At 50.2% G+C, this 23,522-nt stretch overlaps 1 protein-coding gene across 1 annotated transcript; it reads left to right on the top strand.

Annotated features, from left to right (window-relative positions):
- Positions 1 to 2,868: 2,868 nt before the first annotated feature.
- On the top strand, positions 2,869 to 22,455 carry E2F2 (E2F transcription factor 2). The gene is made up of 7 exons (XM_007935710.1): positions 2,869 to 3,126; positions 8,889 to 8,994; positions 11,062 to 11,281; positions 12,058 to 12,216; positions 14,508 to 14,622; positions 17,108 to 17,300; positions 22,196 to 22,455. The coding sequence occupies exons 1-7, from the start codon at positions 2,869 to 2,871 to the stop codon at positions 22,453 to 22,455; spliced, it is 1,311 nt and encodes a 436-aa protein (XP_007933901.1).
- The last annotated feature ends 1,067 nt before the right edge of the window (positions 22,456 to 23,522 follow it).

Here is a 23,522-nt window from a genome sequence, read left to right as displayed (position 1 = left end):
ACTTCTTGCAGGAATTAGTCAGTTCCCAGGCACTGAAACTTTAAAGACAGCTCCAGCTGCCCGAAACTGAACCACAGAGAGCTGGCTCGCAGCCCCCTTGCTGGCTCCCTTCTCTTCTCTTAGCCCCACCCTACCACCCCCATTTCCCTCCGTGGCCCAGGGGCCCTGCTCCTTCCTCAAACCTGCTCTGCCACAATTCCTTCCAGGTTCCTTCATCTGTAAAATGGGGATAATGATAGTGCCTGTCTCAGAAGGGTGTTATGAGGATCAGAGGAGATGCTCAAGATGAAGTACATGGAACTCAGCACATAATAGGTTCTTAATAAACATTAGTGATCATCATCACCACCATCATTTCAATAGTGTCTCCAAATTCCTGTGAAATAATAAAAAATAATAACTGGTGGTGTGATCCCTATTCGATTGCTGAGGAAACTGAGGTTAAGAGAGGTGGAACTTTGTCCAGGGTCGCTCAGCTAGGAAGCAAAGAGCAGGAACTTGAATCAGGGCCTTCTGACTTTCTGACTTCAGATCTCATTAATCTCTGTTGCTGTCTGCTGGGAAGATGAGTGAATCATATTGTCAATATTTATTACCCACCTTCTGCATGCCAAGCTAGGCTGTAAATGCTGAGGGGCATCCAAAGAAGGATAGACCCTGAACCCTTCAGAGAGCTTGGGACTTAACTGAAAAACAAGACATGAAAACAAGGCCTTGGGACATAAGGCAGAATGTACTAAAGGTCCCAAGAGGACCAGAGGCACTCTGAGAGAGAGGAGGCAGAAGGGAGGGCTTCCTGGAGGAGGTACAATTTAAGGTGGGCCTTAAAGGACTAGTGAGATGTGTAAACTAGAGAGAGAAAGGGTCTGTATTGCAGAAATAAGGACAGAGGTGTAAGGAAAGCTGCCATTTCTCAGGTTCCCTTCGAGCCAGGCTCTATGCTGAGAGTTTTACATGCATTATTTCATGAGATTTCCCCATAATCCTATGAGGTAGGTGTTATTAAAAAAAAAAAAAAAAATTTTACCGCCATCAAGTGGGGTCTGACTCATAGCGACCCCTCCTTGGGTTTCCGCGACAGTGTCACTACTTCCAAGTAGTGCCAATCTTCCTTCCGAGGAGTGGCTCGTGGGTTTGAACCACCAGCCTTCTGGTTAGCAGTTAAATGCCTTAGGCACTGCACCACCAGAGAGGATGAGAAAACTAAGGCTCAGAGAGTTTAGAAAACTAGCATGAGGTAACACAGCTAGTAAGTAAGTAGCAGGGCCTGCGTTTGAACTCAGGGCTGTTTGCTCTAAAGCCTGGACTCTTAAGCACCATCAAGGATTTTACTACATTGTCCTCACAATCTGACCAGGTATTAAGCTGGGGAAGGACTCTGGAGGGCTAACCTGAAATCTAGCAACAGTTTCTAGAAGCTCTGCCATTTAACACCTCCCCTGAAACTTGGCATCCCTAAACAAGAAAGATGAGGAATGTAAATGTATTATCAGCCACGTAGGCTTTTGAATGAGGGAAGGGAGCCTCAAAAGGATTGTTTTAGGAAAAATCTGGAAAGGTTCAAATATTTACTGAGCGTTGGGCCCTGGGGATACAACTGTGAACAAGACAGGGCTCTGAACTGTAGACTATGTCTGCAAAGGGCAGGGCACAGCTTGGCTAGGTGGGGAGGATCCCTTTACTGAAACAGACAGGGGCTTTGGAGACAGATTGTCTCAGATTCAACTGTCAGGTCTGCAAACCAGCAAATTTTGGTATGTGAACTTGAGCAAGTTACCCAACCTTTCAGACTCTCCATCTTCATGTCGGTGATCACCATTCCTTTTCCCAGGATTGTTGGATTAAATTGAACATGTATAATGATCTAGCAAGGTGCTTGGTGTACTGTAGGTGCTCAATAGATATTAGTTTCTCCCTATGAAGAGGTACGTTAGGCTGCGACTCTTCCCACTGCCACTTTAACGGGAAAATGGGTATAAATGCATAGATGCTGGCTAACCTAGAATGCAAACTAACAATAGGTCCCATGGCTTGAGGAATGCACTGTTGGGTGTAGGCTCAGGTTAGGATCCCGCTGCAAAACATTTTCTCTCAATCCCTGGGAATTCAAGGCTATCCCTCGGCACGCTCTGCCTGTTCTGGCTGTCTCTGCGCTGGTACGTCCCAGGCAAGCACCCTCTCAGTCTCAGCTTCTCAGGCTGCTAGCCCGGGTAGGGACCAGGCGCTAGCAGGTGCAGCGGCCACTTTAAGCAGCAAAGCTCGTGTTGCAATCACCGCCTCCAGGACGGGTCCTTTCCGGGGGGTGGAGCCTGCTCTTGTTGCAACGACCAATAGAAGCGCAGCATTTTCCGCGGGAGATCCAAATTTCGCGGCACGCAGTTTGGCGCTAAAAAAAAAAAAAGAAGAAGAAGAAGAGAAAAAAGGACCCAGAGAAAGGCTCAGGGAGACAAGAGCGCGAGCCAGTGGAGAGTCGGTGCCACTGCCCCCACCCTTATCTGGGCGCATCGTGTTCCCACTTAGTTGCGGGCGTTCTGGAGTCCCCTCCCCGGAGCGGGCTGGCCTCCCAGCACCGAGGTCTCAGGGCGCTGGGCCGTCCCGGGTCGCGGCCGCCCTCGGGGCGGGGCAGCCCCTGCCCGTGCCGCTGCAGCCGCCGCCGCCTGGCGATCTCTAAGCGGCGATCTCCAAGCGCAGCTTGCCTCGGCCACGGGCCAGGAGAGGAGGGTCCGGCCTTGCCCCACAGAAGTCCATTGGTGGCCTCCCCCAGCCTCCGCGCCATGCCGCGGGCTGTGTAAGCTGCTGCGGGCTTCCAAGCCCGCAGGTGCCAGCAAGCACGCCAGGCTCGGGTGGGGAGGGGGCGCTGCGCTCGCCATGCTGCGAGGGCCCCGGGCCCTGGCTCCAGCCGGGCCGCCCCCAAAGGGGCTGCCTGCGATGAGCCCTACTGAACTGTGGCCTCCCGACCTCGGCAGCCCTCAGCTTTGCCCGGCCACCACCACCTACTACACCTCGCTTTACCCGCAGACGGTGCCCCCGGCTGCGGCGGCCGCGGCGCCGGGTACCTGCCTCGACGCTACCCCCCACGGACCAGAGGGCCAAGCTGTGCGATCCGTGCCCGCAGGCCGCCTGCCGGTAATGCTGGGGACCCCTACTCCTTATCTTTATGCTTTTCTGGATGTAAGGAGGGGGGGTGCGTGGGATCCAGAGTTTTGTGAGGGGAAAGAAGATTGGCTTTTGGCCTACACAATGCCCACTGCTTCCATTATCTGAATAGAAACCCCCTTCATTTTCAGATTTTGGGTAAAATAACTTTCTTCATTGGCGTGGAGTAGAATGAGCACTGGATTGGGAGTCTCCAGCCTACTTCCCTCAGTACACAGTGTGACCTTGGGGAAGTCTATGGAGCCAACATTACCACCATTCATTCACTCTTTCATTCATTGTCTGGCCCTTCTGGGCCAGTACTGGACTCTATCAGTACTGGGCTCCTCCTATTGTCCAGGCACAAGGCTTAACCTGAGGACACTGTGAAGACTTTAAACAGAGGATAGGTCTGATGGGTATCTACGGTGCAGCCTGTCTTGGACAGACTCCAAATTGCCCATTCAGCCAACTGCTTTCCAAGTATCTGCGCTAGGTCCTTCCCCAGTCTTTCCTCTCAGACTGCCAGTAGCAGGTGCAAGTTGAGGGTAGCCCCCTGGAGTTCCTGTTGAGATTGGTTGTTCCTTCTCAAGCCCCAGGCCTGTTGCCAGGGAGGCCCAAAGCGTGGTGGCACCAGGCTGCCTGCCGACCTCGGCACAAGGGTGTGTTTTGTGGGAGTGGAATTACTGGAGCCCATGGGAATCAAAACAAGTACAGGGTGGGGGAGGGGTGGGAAAAGCCCTGGGGGGCGGGTGGTGGTTGGGGTGCCTGGTTTCAGGTCCTGACTGTGCCACTCACTGTGGTGTTGGATAAGTCTAGGCCCCATGTGGGCCTCAGTTTCCTCATCTAGACAATGTGTGTGCATTGGGATATCTGTGAGGCCAGCTCATCCAGGGTCACTTCTAGCTCCAGGTCCTGGGTTTTGTAAGCTGGCTGAGGAGGGAAATTGGAGGCACTGCAGGTATACTTAGCCGTGGGTGTGGTGAATAAGTTCAAGAACAGGGATAAGATCACTCCCTTCTTCCAAAGGACTGATACCTGTGTCAGCAGGCACAGGGCCCCAGCTAGATGCAGGGAGAGCCCCCATTCCTGCCACCAGAGTCATGCTTTGCCTATGTCCGAAGTCCCTTCCTGTACATTATTTCCAACTAAGAGGGAGGGGGCAGGAGTAGATGCTATTATCCCCATTTCATAGGTCAGGCAAGACCAAGCATAACTAGGACTAGGTGACTTTCCTACATTTAGCATTTTATAGCCTACACTCCTTTTGTACCCTGTAAGGTAGATAGTGTTAGTATCACCACATTACAGGTGGAAACAGGCTCGGAAAAGTTATGCTCAAAGCCACATGGGGACAAGGTAGTGTGGACACCAGGCCTGAGGTCTCTTGACCCACAAGGCAGGTGATAGGCAGGCTTGTCTCTATGCAACCTTGACTTGTCCCTAGATTGTCCAACCTAGGAATTGGGCTCCCCTCCCACCCCCACCCCGGGAGGGGCTCAAGGGTGGGGCCTAGTCTCTCCTCTGGCCAGCTGCTTTCTGACACCCTGGCGGGAGTTTCGGTAACAGCTGTGGTTTTGAACTGCTTCCCTCCCAGAGGAGCCCCAGCGCATCTGTCTGCACCATCCCTCTCAGAGGGGCTCCGTGATCTCAGCAAGAATGGCTCTTTTACTGAAGCCTCGAGTGTGCCAGGCACTGCTTGGGACTCTTCACATTCATGGTCTTGGTCAAGATGCTAAGAATGAGGCATCTTGCAGATGAGGAAACTGAGCAGAGAAGTGAAGTCACTTGTCCAAGTCACAAGCCAAGAACCTCCTTGCACCAGACCATCCTAAGGGTACAGCTGCTGGGCCCTGAGCACCCCTACCAGGCCCAGAGCCCCTGCTCCTGACAGCCCCACAGGCAGGCCTTAGCCCCCTGCTTACTCATTTGACAAGGGTGTGACCTGGAGCTGCTCCAAACCCAACCCTGGGTGTGGCTGCTGGCTTTGTGGCCAGACTGCAAAGTGCAGGGTGAGCAGGATTTGTCCGACCAAACCCATTGCGGGCAAGTTGATTCCAACTCACAGTGACCATATAGGACAGAGTAAAACTATCCCACAGGGTTTCCAAGCTTGTAGATGTTTACAGAAGCAGGCTGCCTCATCTTTCTCCTGCACAGTGGTTGGTGGGTTCAAACCACCAAACTTTCGGTTCACAGCCAAGGTCTTAACCACTGTGCCACCCGGGCAGGGAGCTATTGTTTAACAGGACCTCTAGGAACAGCAACCAAGTTCAATGGCAGAATGAAAACCAGACCCCAAGTCTCCTTGCTTCCATCTAGTACTTACTCCACCACCCTCTGGGAAGGCAGGGGAGACACCTTTGTTGAACACCTGTGCTGGCTGGGCACATTGCATTTTATAGTGTCATCCCTGCAAGAACCTGTGATGATGGGCTGATCCTGTGTGGTTCTTCTTTCTTTGTAATTTACATGAATTTTCCACTGAGAACCAAGAAAGAAAATAAACACTTTAACAAAAACCCTACAAGGCAGGTGAGATGAGGTGGAGGCTCAGAGAGGCTAGGCAGCATATTCCAGGCAGCCCAGCTGTGGAGTGTTGGAGCTGGGGTCTGGAAGAGAGGTGGCTCCTGACTCCTTACATTTGCCCTGCCCCCTACTGTCTAACTCTGGCTTAGCAAAGACCTTGCTCCACTCCCTGTGTGATCCTGGACAAGTCACTTCCCTTCTTTAAGCCCCAGTTTCCTCATCTTGCAGTCTATAGGGGCTCATGCCTGGTCATCTCTGTTATAGGGCTGCCTGAGGAACAGCCTTTGCCCTTCTCCCTGGGGCTTGGCTGGGTGGAGTTTGAACCCTAACCAGGCCTTTAAGACCCAGCCAAAGGGGCTAGCTAAGAGGGTCCAGGTCAGGACCAAGTGCCTCTGGGTATGGCCACAGACCTTTGCTCTCCTCTTTGCACTCTCCCTGTGTCTTTTCAGCCCTGAACTCATCCCTTGCTAGTTTTCTGGTGCTTTAGTGAGAGCAGCTTCCCTGCATGTGAACTCATCGTAGGCAGAGGCTTTGCTGCTCCGCTCACTGACTGTGCGGCAGAGATGGGGCGGATTATCCCCATTTTACAGATGGAGCTCAGAGGTCAACTGACTTGCCCCACCCACCCAGCTAAGAAGGGGGGAGGCCTAAACATGAATCTAGGTCAGTCTCATTCCAAAGCCTGTCCTCAGCCTGCCCTTGGTCCTCATTCTGCTGGGCTTGTACTCTGTCCCCTCTGTTCTGTCCAAGGGCTGACTTTTTCCTAGGCGTTGCCCACAGAGGTCAGAAAGGTGTCCTTGGTCGGGGACACTTTGCTGTATAGGATCCTAGGAGTTCAAGATAAAGGGGAAGAAAAACTTGAGAAGGGAGAGGGCTCAGGGTTGTGTGTGTGTGTGTGTGTATGAGAGAGAAAGAGAAAGAGAAGTGATGGGGGCAGGTGGGCATGGTCAGGCCTTGAATGAAATTCCAGCAAATTCTGGGGAGTTTGTGTGGGATGGAGTTGAGGCAACCCGGCACATGGCTTTGGAGTTAGGCAGACCTTGGGCCCGTGGCTTGACTTCTCTGAGTCTCCACTTTTCATCTGCCAAGAGAGCTCGAGAATTCTGATGTTGCAGGACTATTGTGAACGTGTGATGGGCCTGTTGGGTTCGCTTCTCCTTCCCCAGCCCCATAGTTCCTAGCTAGTGAAGTTCTTCCCAGTGTGTTTTCTCTTGTCAGGGAGAGGAGGGTTAGGGAGACTGGGCTACCCTACCTCTCCTTCAGATAGGATTCAGCCTGACCTTCCCTTCCTCTCCTTGTCCTTGGTGCTTCCTCTAAGAGATGGGAATAAGGATGGACAGCCTTGTTCAGGATTGATAAAGACCTTGGAGTTCTTCGAGCCTCAGTTACACCAGCCCTAAAATAGGGCCAGCATAGTGATGCTGGGAAGATTTGTGAGGTGGTGAGTGCTGGAGCTTGGCTCAAGGCACACGGAAGATACACTGAATGACTGGGCCTTGCTGTAGAGACAGGATAGGGCTAGAGCAAGTCACCCTCCCTAGATCCTAGGATTTTACTAGCTAGAAGGGTAGAAGAGGAATATTTAGGATATGAGCAAGGAACTGTTTAAATCATGTCTTGGTCTGAGTAGGGATGGAAGAGAGAAGCCTTATATCCAGGCTTCTTAAGCCAAAGAGCAGGGCTCCTCAGCTTAGCCCAGGAAGACTTCCTGGAAGAAGCAGGCATGGGGAGTAGGGGAGCTGACAGCAGGAAGAACTGCTATCACCCTCCACACCTGTCAGCCCAGCTGTGCTCAGCAGCAGTTAGAAATCCCAGCCCTGCCTAGCATGACCTCACCACCAAGGGTTAAAATAGGCCTTGTTGCTGTCTCAGCCAGAGGAGGGGCCTACATGTCTGGGTGACTGGGGAGGGAGGCAGGAAGTGGGCTCAGTGACCCCCAGAAGGGTGTGTCAAGGAAGAGGCTGAGATTGGGTTTTAGGGAAGCTACTCCTAATTTCCAGAGCACTTAACTTGGTGCTAAGCCACAGGCTTAGCACTTTATAGATGTCACTTCCTTGAATCGTCACAACAGCCTTTGAGGTGGGTATATTCTCTGCCCCGTTTTTCAGAGGAGGAAACTGAGGCTCCCAGATGTGAGGCGTTTGCCCAAGCGACACAACGAGTCCGTGAAGGAGCGGGAGATTCAGGCCCAGGGCCCTGACCTATGCCCCAGTGCCCTTGCTCAGCCCTAACCAGGAGAGGCTGCTTCCGGGCTAGTGTAGCTTCTGGGCCTAATTGGGGCCGGGTGGCAGTGGGGTGGAGAGGAGCAGATGGGCCTGTGGTTTGATTTCCCCAGCAGGTGTTTCCCAAGCTTGGCGGGAGTAGGAGGGCCTCAGCTGCTTGTCCTTAAGACAGGGGAAGGATTCATTGTCCGCCCCTCGCGGCAAAGAAAGAATGGCAAAGGGAGTCTATTCAGGAAAGGGCTGGGGCCCAAACGTGGGGGGATGTTTGCACTGCTTCCCTATGTGGGCACTCCCTGGGGCATGGCACAGAGCCAGGAAGTCCCTTGGGCCTGGGCGGATGCCCAGCCCCACCCTGATAAGGGCCAGCTGTGGGGCTGTGATGGGTACCCTGCCTGGCCAGGCCAGCTGCTTCTGCAGGGGCCTCTCCCCACTTGATGTGGTTTAGGCTCCACCTACTCCTTCCTCTCTGCAGCCTCCTCTGGGAGGGGGTTGTAGAGAGGCAGCTTGAAGCCTGTTATTAAGGAACCCTGAGCCCAAGAAAGCTCAGAAGGCAGGAATAAACAAGAAAGAAGGGCACAGGGATAAGGTAACCACAGGGAGGAAGTGGGAAGGGAGCTGTTAACATTTTGGGAATTGCAATCAATGTCATGAAACAAAATCAGTATGGACTATTGAATGAAAACAAACTTTCACCCAAATCACAATAAAAGTTAAAAAAAAAAAAAAAAAGAAAGAAGAATCCTGAGCCCTTGGCCAGATTGGCTTTGGTTGGATCTGAAGGGCTTAATTCTCAGAGGGTGAAAGAGGTGTTTGCGTCTCAGAAAATAAGATGTCCTTCTCCTGAAAGATCACGTCTCAGCCCATTGATACTTCCAAGTGTGGTTATGTCTCACTGGGACAGTGGTAAACTGAGGCACTGGAGGTGGCTGCTGGTGGCCCTAGGGCAGGGAAAGGCTAAAAGAATGATTCTCACCCTCTGCCTCTCTCTCCACTCTCTCCAAGGCCAAGAGGAAGCTGGACTTGGAAGGGATTGGGCGATCCACAGTCTCTGAATTCCGGACTCCCAAGGGGAAGTGCATTCGAGTGGATGGCCTCCCCAGCCCCAAAAGTAAGCAGTGCCGACAGGGCAGGCTCAGGAGACAAGGGGTGCGGTGAGGCCAAGGGCAGCAGCCCTACCCAAATCAGGAGTAATATTTGTATCACACTTTCCGGTTTACAAAACAGCTTCCTGTGCATTCTCTCACTTGATCTTGCCAGGGAGTCTGATTAGCCTCCTTTTGCTGATGAAGCAACCTGAGACTCACAGAGCTTCAGTGACATGCCCAAGGTCACAGAGCTAGTGCTCAGAATTGGGACTAGAACCCAGACATACTAAGTGATTGCTTCCACCACACTGTACTATCACTCTTATAATGTAAATGTGAAGACCCACGTTTTATCTGGGGGGTTACTACTTAGAAAAGGAGCCCTGGTGGTGCAGTGGTTCAGTGCTCAAACCTACCAGTAGCTCTGTGGGAGAAAACACCTGGTGATCTGTTCTCATGAAGATGACAGCCTGGGAACCCTGTGAGGCAGCTCTACTCTGTCCTGTCAGGACACTGTGAGTTGGAATTGACAGCACACAACACTATTTACAGTTTTCACGCTTAGTCCAGTCTGACCTTTTCCAAAAGATAGTATCCAGCTCATAGGAGCAGGACCTTAACTAAGGTCTTTCTCCCTTGTAGACAGAGAGCTAAATAAGTGAACAAAGGGAACTGAGACTTGGATTAATCCAGCCCGCACCACCTCAAAGGTTTTTAAATCAAGAGGCTGCCAGGGTGGTGCCTACCTAAAGCTAAATTGTAGGGAATTTCTACCTCTTGATATTTAAGTCACTATTCTGGTCAGAGTGGGTATTTAGGCAACTGTATTTGGGAAGAAGGGTAGGTGTTTGTTTTGGGGGGTGGGTCACAGATCTAAGACCTGATGAAGAAGTTACGTGGCTGGGTGGGAAGCATGAGGGTCAGAAATTTGGGGGGTCCAAGTAGGATTCTGTTCCAACCTGACTGGTCACTCCTCCTCTGTGAACGCTAGTTGTCTCCCATAAAAAGAGGCACAGCTAGATCAGGAATGACCGAACGTTTTCTCTCTAATTGATTGGTAGACGCTGCCCAGAGATCTGTCTTGAAGGATCCTAAACCTCATTATGTCTTCTGAAAAAGAATGGACTAATCAATTGCTAATGTCTGCTGTGGGTGTAAAACCCTATTAACCAGCCTGTGTGCCAAATATTTGCCATCTATATGTTAAAAGATTCTAACGTCCCCTTCCAGAGGAATCTGAAACTCTCTTAAGACCCAGGTTTCAGACTAGTTTGGTCACTAACTTGCTATATGACTTGCAAGTCACTTGGTTGCAAAAGTCCCCTTGTGGTTTAAGATGCGGTAGCTGAGATGTGGTCTTATGACACAGGCCTTGTTGAGAAAGGGTTCTTTTACATGAACCTGCCCCATTTGATGCTCCAGGTCTGACTCCCCTCACATAAGCATGGAGCTAGCTACACTTGGAAAGGAAAAGCAAGTATGTGTCTAGAAAACATTCTTGAATCCAGGCTTGTCATTCTTTCCCTACCCGAATTCCAAATTCCTGACATAGCAGGATAGGGCAGTGGTTAAGAAGTAGGACATGTTAAAAAAAAAGAAAGAAAGAAAGAAATCAGACAAAACCAAACCAAAAAGGCGGGCTCTAGAACCAGACTGCCTGGATTTGCTACTTTCTAGATGAGTGAGCGGAGCAAGTTATTAAATCTTCCTGTACCTCAGTATTGTCATCTATAAAATGGGAATGACTATACAGTGACCCTGTAAGTTTATTGTGTTAGTATATAAAAAGCTCTCAGAACAGTGCCCTGTACGCAGTAAGCATTATTGTGGTTATGGCTGCTCTAGAATGTGGTGGAACTGGGAGTCAGGACCCTTGGTTTCCAATCCTAACTTTGACACTGGCTGTGACAGCTTGAGCAAGTTGCTGTATGTCTCTGGGCATCAGGTGCCCTGTCTATACAGTGTGGTGCTTGGTAAACTGCAAAGTGGGTTGCTCATGTGAAGGATGGTATGGAATGAGTCCAGCTCAGTGGAGGAGGCCCCCCAGGCTGGCCCTCCCTGAGCTGTGACTGGGCCCTTTTCGCCCTCAGCCCCTAAGTCCCCCGGGGAGAAGACCCGGTACGACACGTCACTGGGGCTGCTCACCAAGAAGTTCATCTACCTCCTGAGTGAGTCTGAGGATGGGGTCCTGGACCTGAACTGGGCCGCAGAGGTGCTGGATGTGCAGAAGCGGCGTATCTATGACATCACCAACGTGCTGGAGGGCATCCAGCTCATCCGCAAGAAGGCCAAGAACAACATCCAGTGGGTGTGAGTGCGGGGCTGATGGAACCATTCGGTGGGTGCGTGGGCGGGAGGCGGAGTCAGAACATTATCCTATGGAAGCGAATGGCAGGGGTGGAGCTGAGAGCATCATCAGATGAACACAAGTGTTGGGGGTTGGAGCCAGTATATCGGGAGGTTGTGGGAGAGCAAGTATATAGGGCCAGAAGGGTGGCAAGGGCAGCCGAGAAGGATTTCTGGGAAATTTAAAGGCCTAAAGAGAACTCCCATCCTCATTTAAGTCAAGGATTCCCATGGTTCCCCTCTTCTAGCTTAGGAGAGCCTCCTCAGAGATGAGCCAGGAATAACCCAGACTCCTTCCCTCCTCTGAGATAAGGCAGTCCAGACTCCTCTCCCCACTTCCAGGAGGTCTTGGAGAGCAGACCTACAGCTACTAGCATGAACCCTGAGAACACAGAAGAGGAAGTCAGAACTGAATTTGCTCCAGCTCCCTGCCATTTGGGGGGAGGCTGGGACATAGAGATGGATATAAGCTAAGCCTTCCAAAAATAGGGTTCAGGCCCTGACTTGTTTCTTCTCCCCAGCCCAACCCCAATCTCAAGTTCCAATCCCTGGAAACTCTCAGGAAGCTGGGCAGGACCACTGAGTTACACAACCCTGGGAGTACCATTGTAGAATTACGTGAGCAGCCTCACTCTGGAGTCTGGCCATATGCTGCCTGTGCAGCTCTGTCTGCAGAAACCCTGGGGTTGGGGTCCCTGGGTGTGGACTAAAACTGACACTGGGGGCTGTTCTGTTCCCAGAGGCAGGGGAGTGCTGGAAGACCCCACCCGGCCTGGGAAGCAACAGCAGCTGGGGAAGGAGCTGAAGGAGCTGATGAGCATGGAGCAGGCCTTGGACCAGCTCATCCAGAGCTGCTCTCTGACCTTTAAGCACCTGACTGAGGACAAGACCAACAAGAGATATCCACTTGGTGGCAGAGAGGGTAGTGCTAGCAAGTCCTGCCTTGTGGAGAGGGGTAGGCAGGGAGCAGGATCCCTGTGGCCTGTTGCATGCTTATGTCTGTGCAGAGTAGAATCAATGGCTCCCTGCAGAGTCTCACCCAAGGAGTCTAGCATCTCTCTTCCTTCCTTCCTCTCAAGTCTATTGCAGTTACTGTCTCATTATAAACATAAGTGCTTTTCTTTAAATCCAGAAAATGGAGAAAAAGAAGAAATACCTGCCATCTTAACACAGCCATTGTTCCTTAACTACGCACGGGGGTGTGTGATTGAAATATGGTTGTATACCTGCAGTATATGTATGACATTTTATATCCTGTTTTTCTATGTCATTACATACCTTATAACTATTAGGTTGATCCATATCACCTTTATCTTTTTTTTTTTTTTTTTTTTTACCTACACAAATAGCATGAGGAGGAGCTCTGGTAGCGTAGTGCCTAAGGCACCTGACTGGTAACCAGAAGGCTGGCGGTTCAAACCTACCAGCCACTCCTCAGAAAGAAGATGGGGCAATCTACTTCCATAGTGATACCGCCTTGGAAACCCAAGGAGGGGTCGCTATGAGTTGGGTCCAACTTGACGGCATGTAACAATGAACAACACAAATAGCATATGGTTCAGTCTAATATTTAAAATGGTTTGAGAATGTTCTGCTCACAGTCTACTCTGGCATCACAAACATTTTGATTAATTCTAGATTTTTGCTTTTATAAGCAACCCTGCACTGAATATCTTTGCTTATAGAGTGTTTTCCCATATATATATTTTAAACTTTGTGATTTGGGCCAAAGTTTACAGAGCAAAGTTGTTTTTTTTTAAATTGTGATTTGGGTGAAAGCTTACAGAAAATTTATTTTCCATACAACAGTTTAGACATACTTTGTTTCATGACATTGAGGGCAATTCCCTACAATATAACAGCTCTCTTCCCACTTGCACCCTGTAGTTACCTCTTCACTGTGTCCTTTCCTACCATGCACTCGTGCCCCCTGAGGGGCCTCCCTATGCGTACATAGCCCTTCTGTTCTCATGATTGATCAGTTGATCACTCTCACTCCAAGGAGTTTACCTACCTGATGTAAGTGTTCACCCCATATGTTTATCTATTGTTTGGCTGGAAGCCACAAGAGTGAGTTCAGCCCCGAAGGGTAACTAGGGACCATGGTCTCAGGGGTCTCATCAGGCTCTATCAGACCAATAAGGCTGGTCTTTTTTTTTTTTTTTATGATTTTGAGTTTTGTTCCACATTGTTCTCCCACTCTATCCAGGATCTTCTGCACTGATCCCCCTCCAAGTGATTGTCAGTAGTAGCTGGGCACTATCGAATTCTTCTGGTCTCGTAGTCATATAGGCTGAGGTTTGCATGGTCCCACTAGTCCCTTGGACTAATTGTTTCCATACATCTTTGGTTTTCATCATTCTTTGCTCTGGATGAGGAGAGACCCATTGTTGCATCTAGATGGCCACTTGCAAGCCTTTAAGACCCCTGTTACTACTCATCAAAGTAGGCTGTAGAACAATATTTTTGTGTAGTAAGTTATGCCAGTTGAGCTTGATGTCCCCATGGTCCCAAGCCCACAGGTCCAGAGCAAATTGGTTTTCCATTTTTTGATTTCTCCGTGCTGGATTCCTAGGATTGAAATGATGAGATCAAAGAGTTCGAACTTTACTAAAGGCTCTTGATACATTTTCCCAAAGGGTTTCACCATCTAATTGTGTTTTGGATCTGAATCTTTTTTTTTTTGGGGGGAGAAGTATACCAGGCATTGTGAGAAATATAAAGAAATAAAACATGTTTTCTTGCCTGTTGATGATCTCATTTGAGAGAGGAAGTCTTTACATAAAAGACTGATTAAAGCCGTATTTTTTAGGACTTGTACCCCTATTTGCTTTCTAAAGGGATTTGAGGTAGACATTTGACTGCTAAGCAGAAGGCTGGTGGTTCAAACCCACCAGCCACTCCTCGGAAGGAAGATTGGGCAATCTACTTCCGTCGTGATACTGCCTCAGAAACCCAAGGAGGGGCCTCTGTGAGTAAGATCCGACTCAATGGCAGTGAGTTTTTTTTTTTTTTTTTAAATGACATTAAAAGAACAGATTAGAGTTTTTAATTATTTCTAAGCTGTATAAAAAGAAGTGAGAAAGAGGCGTTTTCAGGGCTTAGGAGTGGTGGGTTAAGGCTCAGCCTGGTGGGCTGGGGGTTTGGGTTTTGCTCAGATGGTCACTTTTCTTGACTCTCCTGCCCCTACACTGGCCTATGTGACTTACCAGGACCTCCGGGCTGTTGACAACTTTAAGGAGCAGACGGTGATTGCCGTCAAGGCCCCTCCGCAGACGAGGCTGGAGGTGCCCGACAGGAGCGAGGTGAGGGGGAGTATTTGGGGAGAGTGGGGCTGGAACATCCTGGATCACTTTGCAGACTGTCCTGGCACACCTCACTGCCCAGCTCTAAGCCTCTTGGGTCCATTCTGGTGCCTGTGGCACTATCAGCAGAAATGGCAGCAACTGGAAAAGGCAACAGGGCCCCCAAGTCCTGGTCTAAGAAGATCTATTCCTGGTCTCTTTCTGTGTCCCTGAACACGTGGGCCCACCCACTGAGATATCAGTGCTCACAATAATCCATTCAGGCTCACCATTGATTGCTCTGTTAGGTTGTTAGTTGCTGTGGAGTCAGTTCTGACTCGTGGTGACCCCATGCGTGTCACAGCAGAACTGCTCCGTAGGATTTTCAAGGCTGAGACATTTCAGAAGCAGATTACCAGGCCTGTTGTCTGAGGGACCTCTGGGTTGGTTTGAACCGCCATTTCAGCTAATGGTCAAGCACTTAATCATTTGTGCCATCCAGGGCCTGTTCTCTTAGGTTAAAGATGAAAATTCTCAAAGCTCCCTTAGGAGGCCTTTTGTGCCCTGGCCCCAACTGACTTCATCAGCCTTCTCTTCCTCCTGCACCCCTCTATTTTCTTTGCTTCAGCCACACTGACCTGCCTGCAGTTTTTTTTTTTTTTTTTAACCACACTAGGCACTTGACTGCTAACCAGAAGGCTGGTGGTTCAAACCCACCAGGCACTCCTCGGAAGGAAGGTTGGGCAATCCTACTTCCGTAGTGATACTGCCTCGGAAACCCAAGGAGGGGTCGCTATGAGTCGGGGCCGACTCGATGGCACATAACAACAACAACAACAACAACAAACTCATCCCTATAAGAGGGCAGTGGCAGAATGCTCACCTGCTATGCAGGAGATCTGGGTTCGATTCCCAGCCAAATCACCTCAAGCATGGCCACCACCTGTGTGTCAGTGGAGGCTTGTGTGTTGCTGTGAGGCTCAATAGGTTTCACCCAAGCTTCCAAACTAAAACAGACTAGGAAGATAGGCCTGCTGGCCTACTTCCAAAAAATCAGCCCCTGAAGACCCTGTGGATCACAACTGCCTGATGCCATTGTGTGTGGCATCATCATGAGTTTTGAGGGCCAACTTGACAGCAGCTAATGACAACCAGAAGCTCATGCCCAGTGTAAGACCTTCACCCAAGCTGTTCCCCTCGGGCTGAAATGTTCTTCCCAGTCTCTGTGTGGTTACTGCTATTCATCCTATAAGTCTCAACTTGAACATCGTCTCCCCAAGAGAGTCTTCCTTGATCACACCCAGACTTCAGAATACCCTGAGCTTTTCTACTGCACTTAACCTCCTGAGGACAAGACCAACAAGAGATATATACTTGCTGTGATGTATTTGGGTGATTACATGATTACATTTAACCTTATCTACTAGCATGTAAGCTGCATGAGAGAATGTTCTGCTCATGTTAAACCCATAGCCCAGGGCCTGGCACATAATAAGGGCTCAAGAAATTGTTAATAGAAGAACTAGAGCTGCAGAGATAATTAAGACCCTGCCCCCTCCCCCTGCACTGGAGGAGCTCAGGGTTGAGTGGGAGTAAAGACCCAAGCCAGCCTCTAAGCTGTCATTTGTAAATGGAAGATGTGCTTTGAGGGAACGGGAAAGGATAGCTGGAGGAAGCTTCCACAGGTGGTGACAGTTAAACCGGGTCTTAAAGAATGGATAGGATTTCTGCCAGGTGAAGTGGGGGATGCAGGGAATGTTGTACGGGCAAAGGCCTTGAGGCCTGAAAACAAGCGGGAATGATGTGTGTGTAGCCTAGTGTGGCTTAAGCTTCAGGTATGTTGTTGAGAAGAGGCTGGGGTAAGAAGGCCGACTATCAGGATTCTTGGTTACAAATAACAGAAAACCAAGTCCAACTGACTTAAGCAGGGGAAGGAAAAAAGGAACCAAATGATAAATCCAGGGAGATTTACAGATTTCAGGCAAGGCTGGATCCTGGAGCTGAAACTATGACTTCATTGTCACATTCCATTTCTCTCTCTCTCTCTGCTTTCCTCTGCGCTGAGCGCATTCCCAGGAGGACTCTCCCCTTACAGTGGTAGAGATAACCTTTGAGCTACCAGCTCAGCAACCCTGAAATGGACAGCTTCCATTTTCACAAACCCAGCAGAAGTCCTGGACCAAATGCTTGTTGGACTGTCCTAAGTCATGTGCCACTGTGAATTATTCACTGTGACTGATTTTCCCAGCCTGTAGCACAAGCTCACCTATTGGGGTAGCAGTAGGGTGCTGGGCCAACCTAAACTAACAAGACCTAAGAGTCAGGAAGTAGTAGTTTCCCAAATGAAAATTGAGCTCCTTGATTTCAAGTGTCCACCATAGGCCAGATGGGGCAGGCCTCGTGCCCAGCTGAGGACTTCATCTTGCTCACATGGACCGTGGGAGCCATGTGTGTCCATCCTCATACCCTGAGCTACAGAGCCTTGACCTGGCTTCTCTTTCCCCAGGAGAATCTGCAGATATATCTGAAGAGCTCCCAAGGGCCTATCGAAGTCTACCTGTGCCCAGAGGAGGTGCAGGAGCCGGACAGCCCTGCCAAGGAGCCGCTCCCCTCCACCATCTCCCTTGACTCTAGCCCTGCCTCTGCCCAGCCCAGCAGTGGTACCAGCCCTGGGATCATGGAACCCGAAGCATCCTCAGGTAGGACCTTCTATCCAGACAGACATGAGGTGGGGAGAGAAATCAGCCTTAGCGTTTCCTTTCTTCTGTCAACATTGTTGGGGACCTCCCTCTCTCCAGCAGCAGGGGGTCCAATCATTCTCCCCCACATGTGTGCATTGCCCTTTGTTGTTAGGTGGCATTGACTTGATTTAGACTCATAGCAGCCCCATGTGTTACAGAGTCAAACTGCCCCATAGGGTTTTCTTGGCTGTCATCTTTATGGAAGCAGATCACCAGGTCTTTCTCCCACGGAGCTGCTGTGTTGTTCAAACTTCCAACCTTTTGCTTAGCAGCTGAGGCCTTAACTCATGTGCCACCAGAGCTCTTTGAGTTGTACTTTATAAACTACGTGCACATTTCTTGTCTCACTGGGAAGGCCAATGTTGTCTGTAATCAGAACACCTGGCTTTGAATCCTAGCTCTTCTACTCATTAGCAGTGTGACCTCAGGCAAGTTGCTTAACCTCTCTGTCTCACTTTCCTCATCTATAAAGGGCATGGTAATTGGTAGCAAAAATACCTACCTTGTAGGTTGAGGAGCTCTGGTCTGGTGGTGTAGTGCCTAAGGCACTTGACTGCTAACCAGAAGGCTGGCGGTTCAAACCCACCAGCCACTCCTCGGAAGGAAGGTTGGGCAATCCTACTTCCGTAGTGATACTGCCTCAGAAACCGAAGGAGGGGTCGCTATGAGTCGGGGCCGACTCAACGGCAAATAACAACAACAACAAGGTTGAGAGGATTCAATGAGTTAACGTAGGTAAAGTACTTTGTAACAGTAGCTGGCAATAACTCTTAGTCGTTATCATCATTGGAATCCCTGGTGATGCAAATGGTTAACATGCTCTCTGCTAACTGAAAGACTGGAGATTGGAGTCGACCCAGAAGTGCCTCAGAAGAAAAACCTGGCAATCTACTTCTGAAAAACCAGCCTCTAGAAACCCTGTGAAGCACAGTTCTACTCTGATACACATGGGGTCTCCATGAGGCCGTATCAACTTAATAGCAACTGGTTTTATTATCATCATTTCTGCCACGCTAGTGTTACTATTCCTGTGGTAACTGCTGATGGCAAAGCACCTGGCACTCAGTAAGTCCACAGTACATGGGAACTAGGGTTTTTTTGGGGGAGGAGAGGCTAAAAATTTTCTTGGGAGAGAATAGCTAAGGTTTTTTTTGAACAACTCTATACTGGGTACATCTATTATCCCTTTATTCCTCACAGCAAATCTTGAAGTAGGTTTTGTTGTTTCCAGTTTAGAGAGAAATAAACCGAGGCAAGGTGATGATGTGATTTGTCCAGGACTCCCCAGACAGTAGGTGACAGAGCCACATCTTAAACCTTGGTCTTCACACTCTTAGCCTAGGGCTCTCACCACGAGGCACAGACAAAGCCAGGACTGGGGGGCTTCTTTCTAGGGAGGTGGATGATAGGGCTCAAAGCTGGCTATGCCTGGAGAGGGTGTGGGGCAATCACCAGGGAGCAGGGAGGTGGAAGAGGTCCCCAGGGGCCTCCCAGGGAGAGTGGGGATTAGGAAGGGTCAGAGATGGGAGCCCATGAAGGGCCCTCCTCCAGCAGGGTTTTTACCGTTTACGGGGACCACGCATCAGGTTAGACTGGCCGACCCTCTGAGGCCACACAGAGTCAGTGTTCCATTTTTATTTTCTCAGCAGAATTTCCTCAAGTAGAACCTGAGTATATAAACAAAGACTGAGCTAGAACTGGTCTGATGAGAGAGGTATGGAGGGCGCTGCTGCAGAACACCTGGCTGAATTCCATTTCTCTAACTCAAGGGTCAAGGAACCATTGCCTGCAGGGATGTTTTTGTAGATCCCTGAGCTAAGAATGTTTTTCACATTTTTAAGAGTTGTTTGGGGAAAAAAAAAAAGACTACTACTATGTGACAAGTACCCTAAGTGGTCTACAAAGGTTATCTGGCCCTTTACAGAAAGAATTTACTCAACTCTGCTCTAATTCAGCCTTTCTTTTTACACGTGAACAAACAAGTCCAGAGAGGTCAAATGGCTTCCCTAAGGCTGTACAACAAGTTGGCAGCAGAGCTATGACAAGAGCCTGGTCTCCACTCTTCTCTAGTGATTTTTCCTACCTCTGTCAGCCTCACCTGGGTTCTCCCTGCAGGGCTTCTCCCTCCACCAGCCATCTGTTCCTCTGGGAACCTCCCCAGTGCCTATCTTCCACCCCAGACCTGCGCCCCACCCTGTTTTCTCTCTTCTTCCTGCTCTGCCTTCTTGCTCGACTATCAACATGCACACAGCTCTCCAAAGTTAGAACCCCTTCACTGCAGTTGTCCTGGGCCTTGCTGGAGGTGGGGGACTTCATGTGTAACAAGGGCAGGGTTTTACCCCCATCAGGAGCCTGAGGCCCAGCGAGAAGGGCTAGAGGCTTACACAGGCCTCAGAGCAGTCAGTGGTGGGGCCAGCCCAGAAGCCACCTTTCCTCACGTCTGTGCCAGGGCTCAAGCTGCTGCTGTCCTATGTGGCCTCACAGTGTCCTGCTGAAGGGATGGGGAGGAAGTTTCCCGGAAGGTTCACGCAAACATGGACACATATGCTCCATGTTCAGGCTGGAAGTAGAGTCAAGGCCTTAGCACCTGTGGCCATGGATGCCTAAAGGGGAGACTCTACAGTCTCAAGATGCCGGCTCTGACTCTCCTTCTGGCATCACAGGGAAGTCCTTAACCCATTGGGACCTCACTTTCCCTCATCTGTAGTAGAAGGGGTTTGGACAAGAGTCGTCTCTAACATCCCTCCAGGCTCTGACATTCTGAGGTAAACCTAAATGTAGCCGACAAAGGGGCAGGATTTGAAATTGGAAGACTTGCGTTTGAGTCTGCCCCTCACCTCTTAGTGACTTTGTGAGTGTGGACAGGTCACCTTAATCTTCTGGAGCCTCTGTTTTCACACCTCCAAAACGGGGACACTTAAAAAACTCCTTTATGATTAAGCCGAAGATAATGTGGCATGCATATGATTTTGGAAAAAGCTAGTATGAACTGAGGACCTACTATATGCCAGGCTTTGTGGTGGGTGTTGGGGATACAAAGTCAGAAAGACCTAGCCCCCACCATCAAGCATGCAGCATGCTGTGAAGAGACAGCTGTTGGAGACAATTCTATTAAGGTGTGATAAACAGCAATGAAGAGAGCAAGGTCCAGTGTGCAGTCAAGGCTTTCAGATGCGTTATCTCAGTTGCTGCTCCTAGCACCTCTGTGAGGTGGATCTTTATTTTTCCTGATGAGAAAATGGAGGGGCTGGGTCCTACGCCTAGTAAGAAGTGGGGCTGGGCCTGAACCCACATGCTTCTTCCTCCAGAACCTGTCCTCTTTCAGTAGCACTAGTATGCCTTCGCAATGTGCTGAACAAACAAAAAACAAATGTTAGGTGGTGGTGGTGGTGGTGGTTTTATTTAAATACATTTAATTGGCTTCTTTGGGTCTCAGTTTCCTCATCTGGAAATAGGGGTAACAGAATTGCCTACCTCAGAGCTGCTTGAGTGTCTGAGCAAGTGGAACATGCCTCAACTTGAGAACAAAGTGGGTGCCTGGAAAGCCCTTGGTAAACAGGGGCTATTCTTTATAGCATAAGGAGTTTTGGTGGCTCAGTGCCTAAGGCATTTGGCTGCAAACCAGAACATTGGTGGTTCGAGCCCACCAGCCACTCTGTGGAAGGAAGACTGGACAATGTACTTCCATAAAGATGTACTGCCTCAAAAACCAAATGGGGGTCGCTATGAGTTGGAATTGACTCAATGGCAGTGGGTTTGGTGTTTGTTTGTTTGTTTTTTGTTTATTCTTCATAACAAGGACAGCACGCTGGACCCAACATGGGATTTCTGCCTACCAGCTATTCTTTATGTGCGTTTATCATTAATCCTCTCAGCAACACTTTGAGGCAGGTATCGTTATCATCCCCATCTTAAACATGAGGAAACAGAGGCTCAGAATGTCAGTCGTTTGCCCACAGTTACACAATGAGTAAGAGGTGAATCGAGCAGTCTGGCATAGCTGAGCAGTGGTTGAGGCTGAAGGAATGACTCAAATGGTGGGATTCTAGGCATCAGGATGGATTTGGTGGGAAATTCCCGGGTCTTGTGTAGGATATCATCTTCTCTCTCAGTGGGAATGAGCTGGTGGACTGAAGAGTAGCCAATGCTGGTGTGACAGCTGTGGGAGGAAGGTGGGAGAGGGGTAGAAAGGTAGGCAGGGGCCAGATCACACAGAGCCTTCTCTACCCTAACTTAGGTTTAAAAGCCCTAATAGCTTCCCATTGGCTTAGAATTGTATCCAAGTTATTATTCTAAGCCAATGGGAAGCCATTAGGGTTTTTTTTAAGCCAAGTTAGGGCACAGACTGTAAGGGGCAAGAGTCAAAGCAAGATGACTGGTAATGGGGGTTCCCGCAGTGGTCCAGGAAAGGGAGTTCCCAAAATAATCCAGGAGAGGTGGCTCCCACTATAGTCCAGGTCAGGGGGCTCCCGCAGTGGTCCAGGTGAGCAAGGGAGGGTGCTTGGACCAGGATTCCAGCAGAGGAGCTGAAGGGAATGGGAAGCTTGGAGAATTCATTTGGTCGTGGGAGTGACTGAACTTGCTGCTAGACTGGATATGGAGGAAATAGCAGAATTGTGGATGATTCTTGGACTTGTGAACTTGGGCAACTGAGTGGGTGGAGGTTTCATTAACTGTGATGGGGGTGTCCCTGTGCCATCAGGTTGGGCAAGTCAAGGAGAAAGAGGGGGGTGCTGTAGTCCAGAGAGCAGGAAGGTTGACCTTGTGCTCTGAGGTTTGACCCTGGCACAGAGCCATGCCCAAAAGAGTTTGGGCATCAGAGCCAAACATGACCCTTGGCTGTTTGTCTCCAGTGCCAGCGATGCCTCCCCAGCAGGTTCTGCAGCCACCCCTTGTCCCCCTGGAGGCCACTGACAGCATGTTGGAGCTGCCACACCCACTCCTGCAGCAGACCGAGGACCAGTTCCTGTCCCCGACACTGGCATGCAGCTCCCCACTGATCAGCTTCTCCCCACCCTTGGATCAAGATGACTACCTGTGGGGCCTGGATGGGGGCGAGGGCATCAGTGACCTCTTTGACTCCTATGATCTCGGGGACCTATTGATTAATTGAGTGGCCCTGCCTGCCCTCAGCAGCTCTACCCCATCTCTACCTCCTCATGGACAGACTGACAGGCCCTCTGCTCACACAGGGACATTGGACACAAGGTGCTGCCCTGAGGGTATGGAGGTCTGCTCCTCCCCTTTCCCACCCTTTGGCAGGCAGAAGCTGTTTGGGGGGATTTGGAGGATACGGGTGAGCAGTGTGTCGGGTGTCGGGCCCTGCCCTTCTTCGTGGGAGCTGGGCCTGGGGAGGCTCACCTAGTCTTCTGACCTCAGACCTCTCACGTGAAGGGCCACAGGTGAGGCAAACAGGTCCAGGGAAAGGCCCTGCCAGTTCCTCTTGAGGGGTAGTTAGGACCCTCGATTTATCAAGAAGCACTTAATGCCTTTGTATTTATTTCAGGTTGAGTTTTATTTGTCTTCCCTGAGTTTTAGCAGGGAGATTGTTCTAGTTCTAGCAAGACTTCTCAGACAGGCCCAGCACTGTCCGCAGTCCAAGGGCTGGCTCAGGCTTCCAGAGCCCCAGGCCAACTCCCAGATTTCCCCTCACGATGGGGGGCTAGCTCTCTCAGGGGCCCTCCACCCTGCCAGAGCTCTAATTGCACTTAGGCCTTGAAATTCCAGTGTGTGGTGGCTGTAGGCCATTTGACCTCTTGCTCTGGCCTTATGTCTCCAGCTGAGGTCCTAGCCTTAGGTTGTAGGTCTTCTGTGTCCCAAAAATGGTTCCTGGGAGCTATCCAAGGGCAGGGGGCATCAAGACTCCTGAGGAATCTCTGGGCCTGAGGGAACAACCAGTTAAGGAGTGCCCTTCCCATGGAATTCCTTATCTTTCTTCCCCTGAGAATGTAGAAATGATCTGATCCTCCAGAGAGTCAGCCCCCTGGGCTCCCAAGACAGCCCTCCGCCCAGGAATGGTCAGCAGGTCACAATACCCCCACTCCAAGAGCTCCTGAGGAGAACCCAGACAGGAATGTGGAGGTTGCTGTACCAGCTGCTATGGGCAGCTCTCCTCAGAGATTTTGCCTTGCCCTGGTATAGAGGCTGTTTTACACCGAGAACCTAGGAGACCATAGAGAA

Source organism: Orycteropus afer, unplaced genomic scaffold, assembly GCF_000298275.1.
Source record: "Orycteropus afer afer isolate SDZICR_OR568_19922 unplaced genomic scaffold, OryAfe1.0 scaffold00031, whole genome shotgun sequence".
Lineage (NCBI taxonomy): Eukaryota > Metazoa > Chordata > Mammalia > Tubulidentata > Orycteropodidae > Orycteropus > Orycteropus afer.
The sequence above is the reverse complement of the archived record's forward strand: the minus strand, read 5'-3'. Positions and strand labels throughout refer to the sequence as shown.

What these genes read in the sequence shown, in the direction of transcription:
- E2F2 (XM_007935710.1), top strand. Translation starts at nt 2,869, where the DNA reads ATGCTGCGAGGGCCCCGGGCCCTGGCTCCAGCCGGGCCGCCCCCAAAG. An exon ending in AAGAACAACATCCAGTGGGT is followed by an intron (nt 11,282 to 12,057) that starts GTGAGTGCGGGG and finishes TTCTGTTCCCAG; the next exon opens with AGGCAGGGGAGTGCTGGAAG. An exon ending in GAGGACAAGACCAACAAGAG is followed by an intron (nt 12,217 to 14,507) that starts ATATCCACTTGG and finishes TCCTGCCCCTAC; the next exon opens with ACTGGCCTATGTGACTTACC.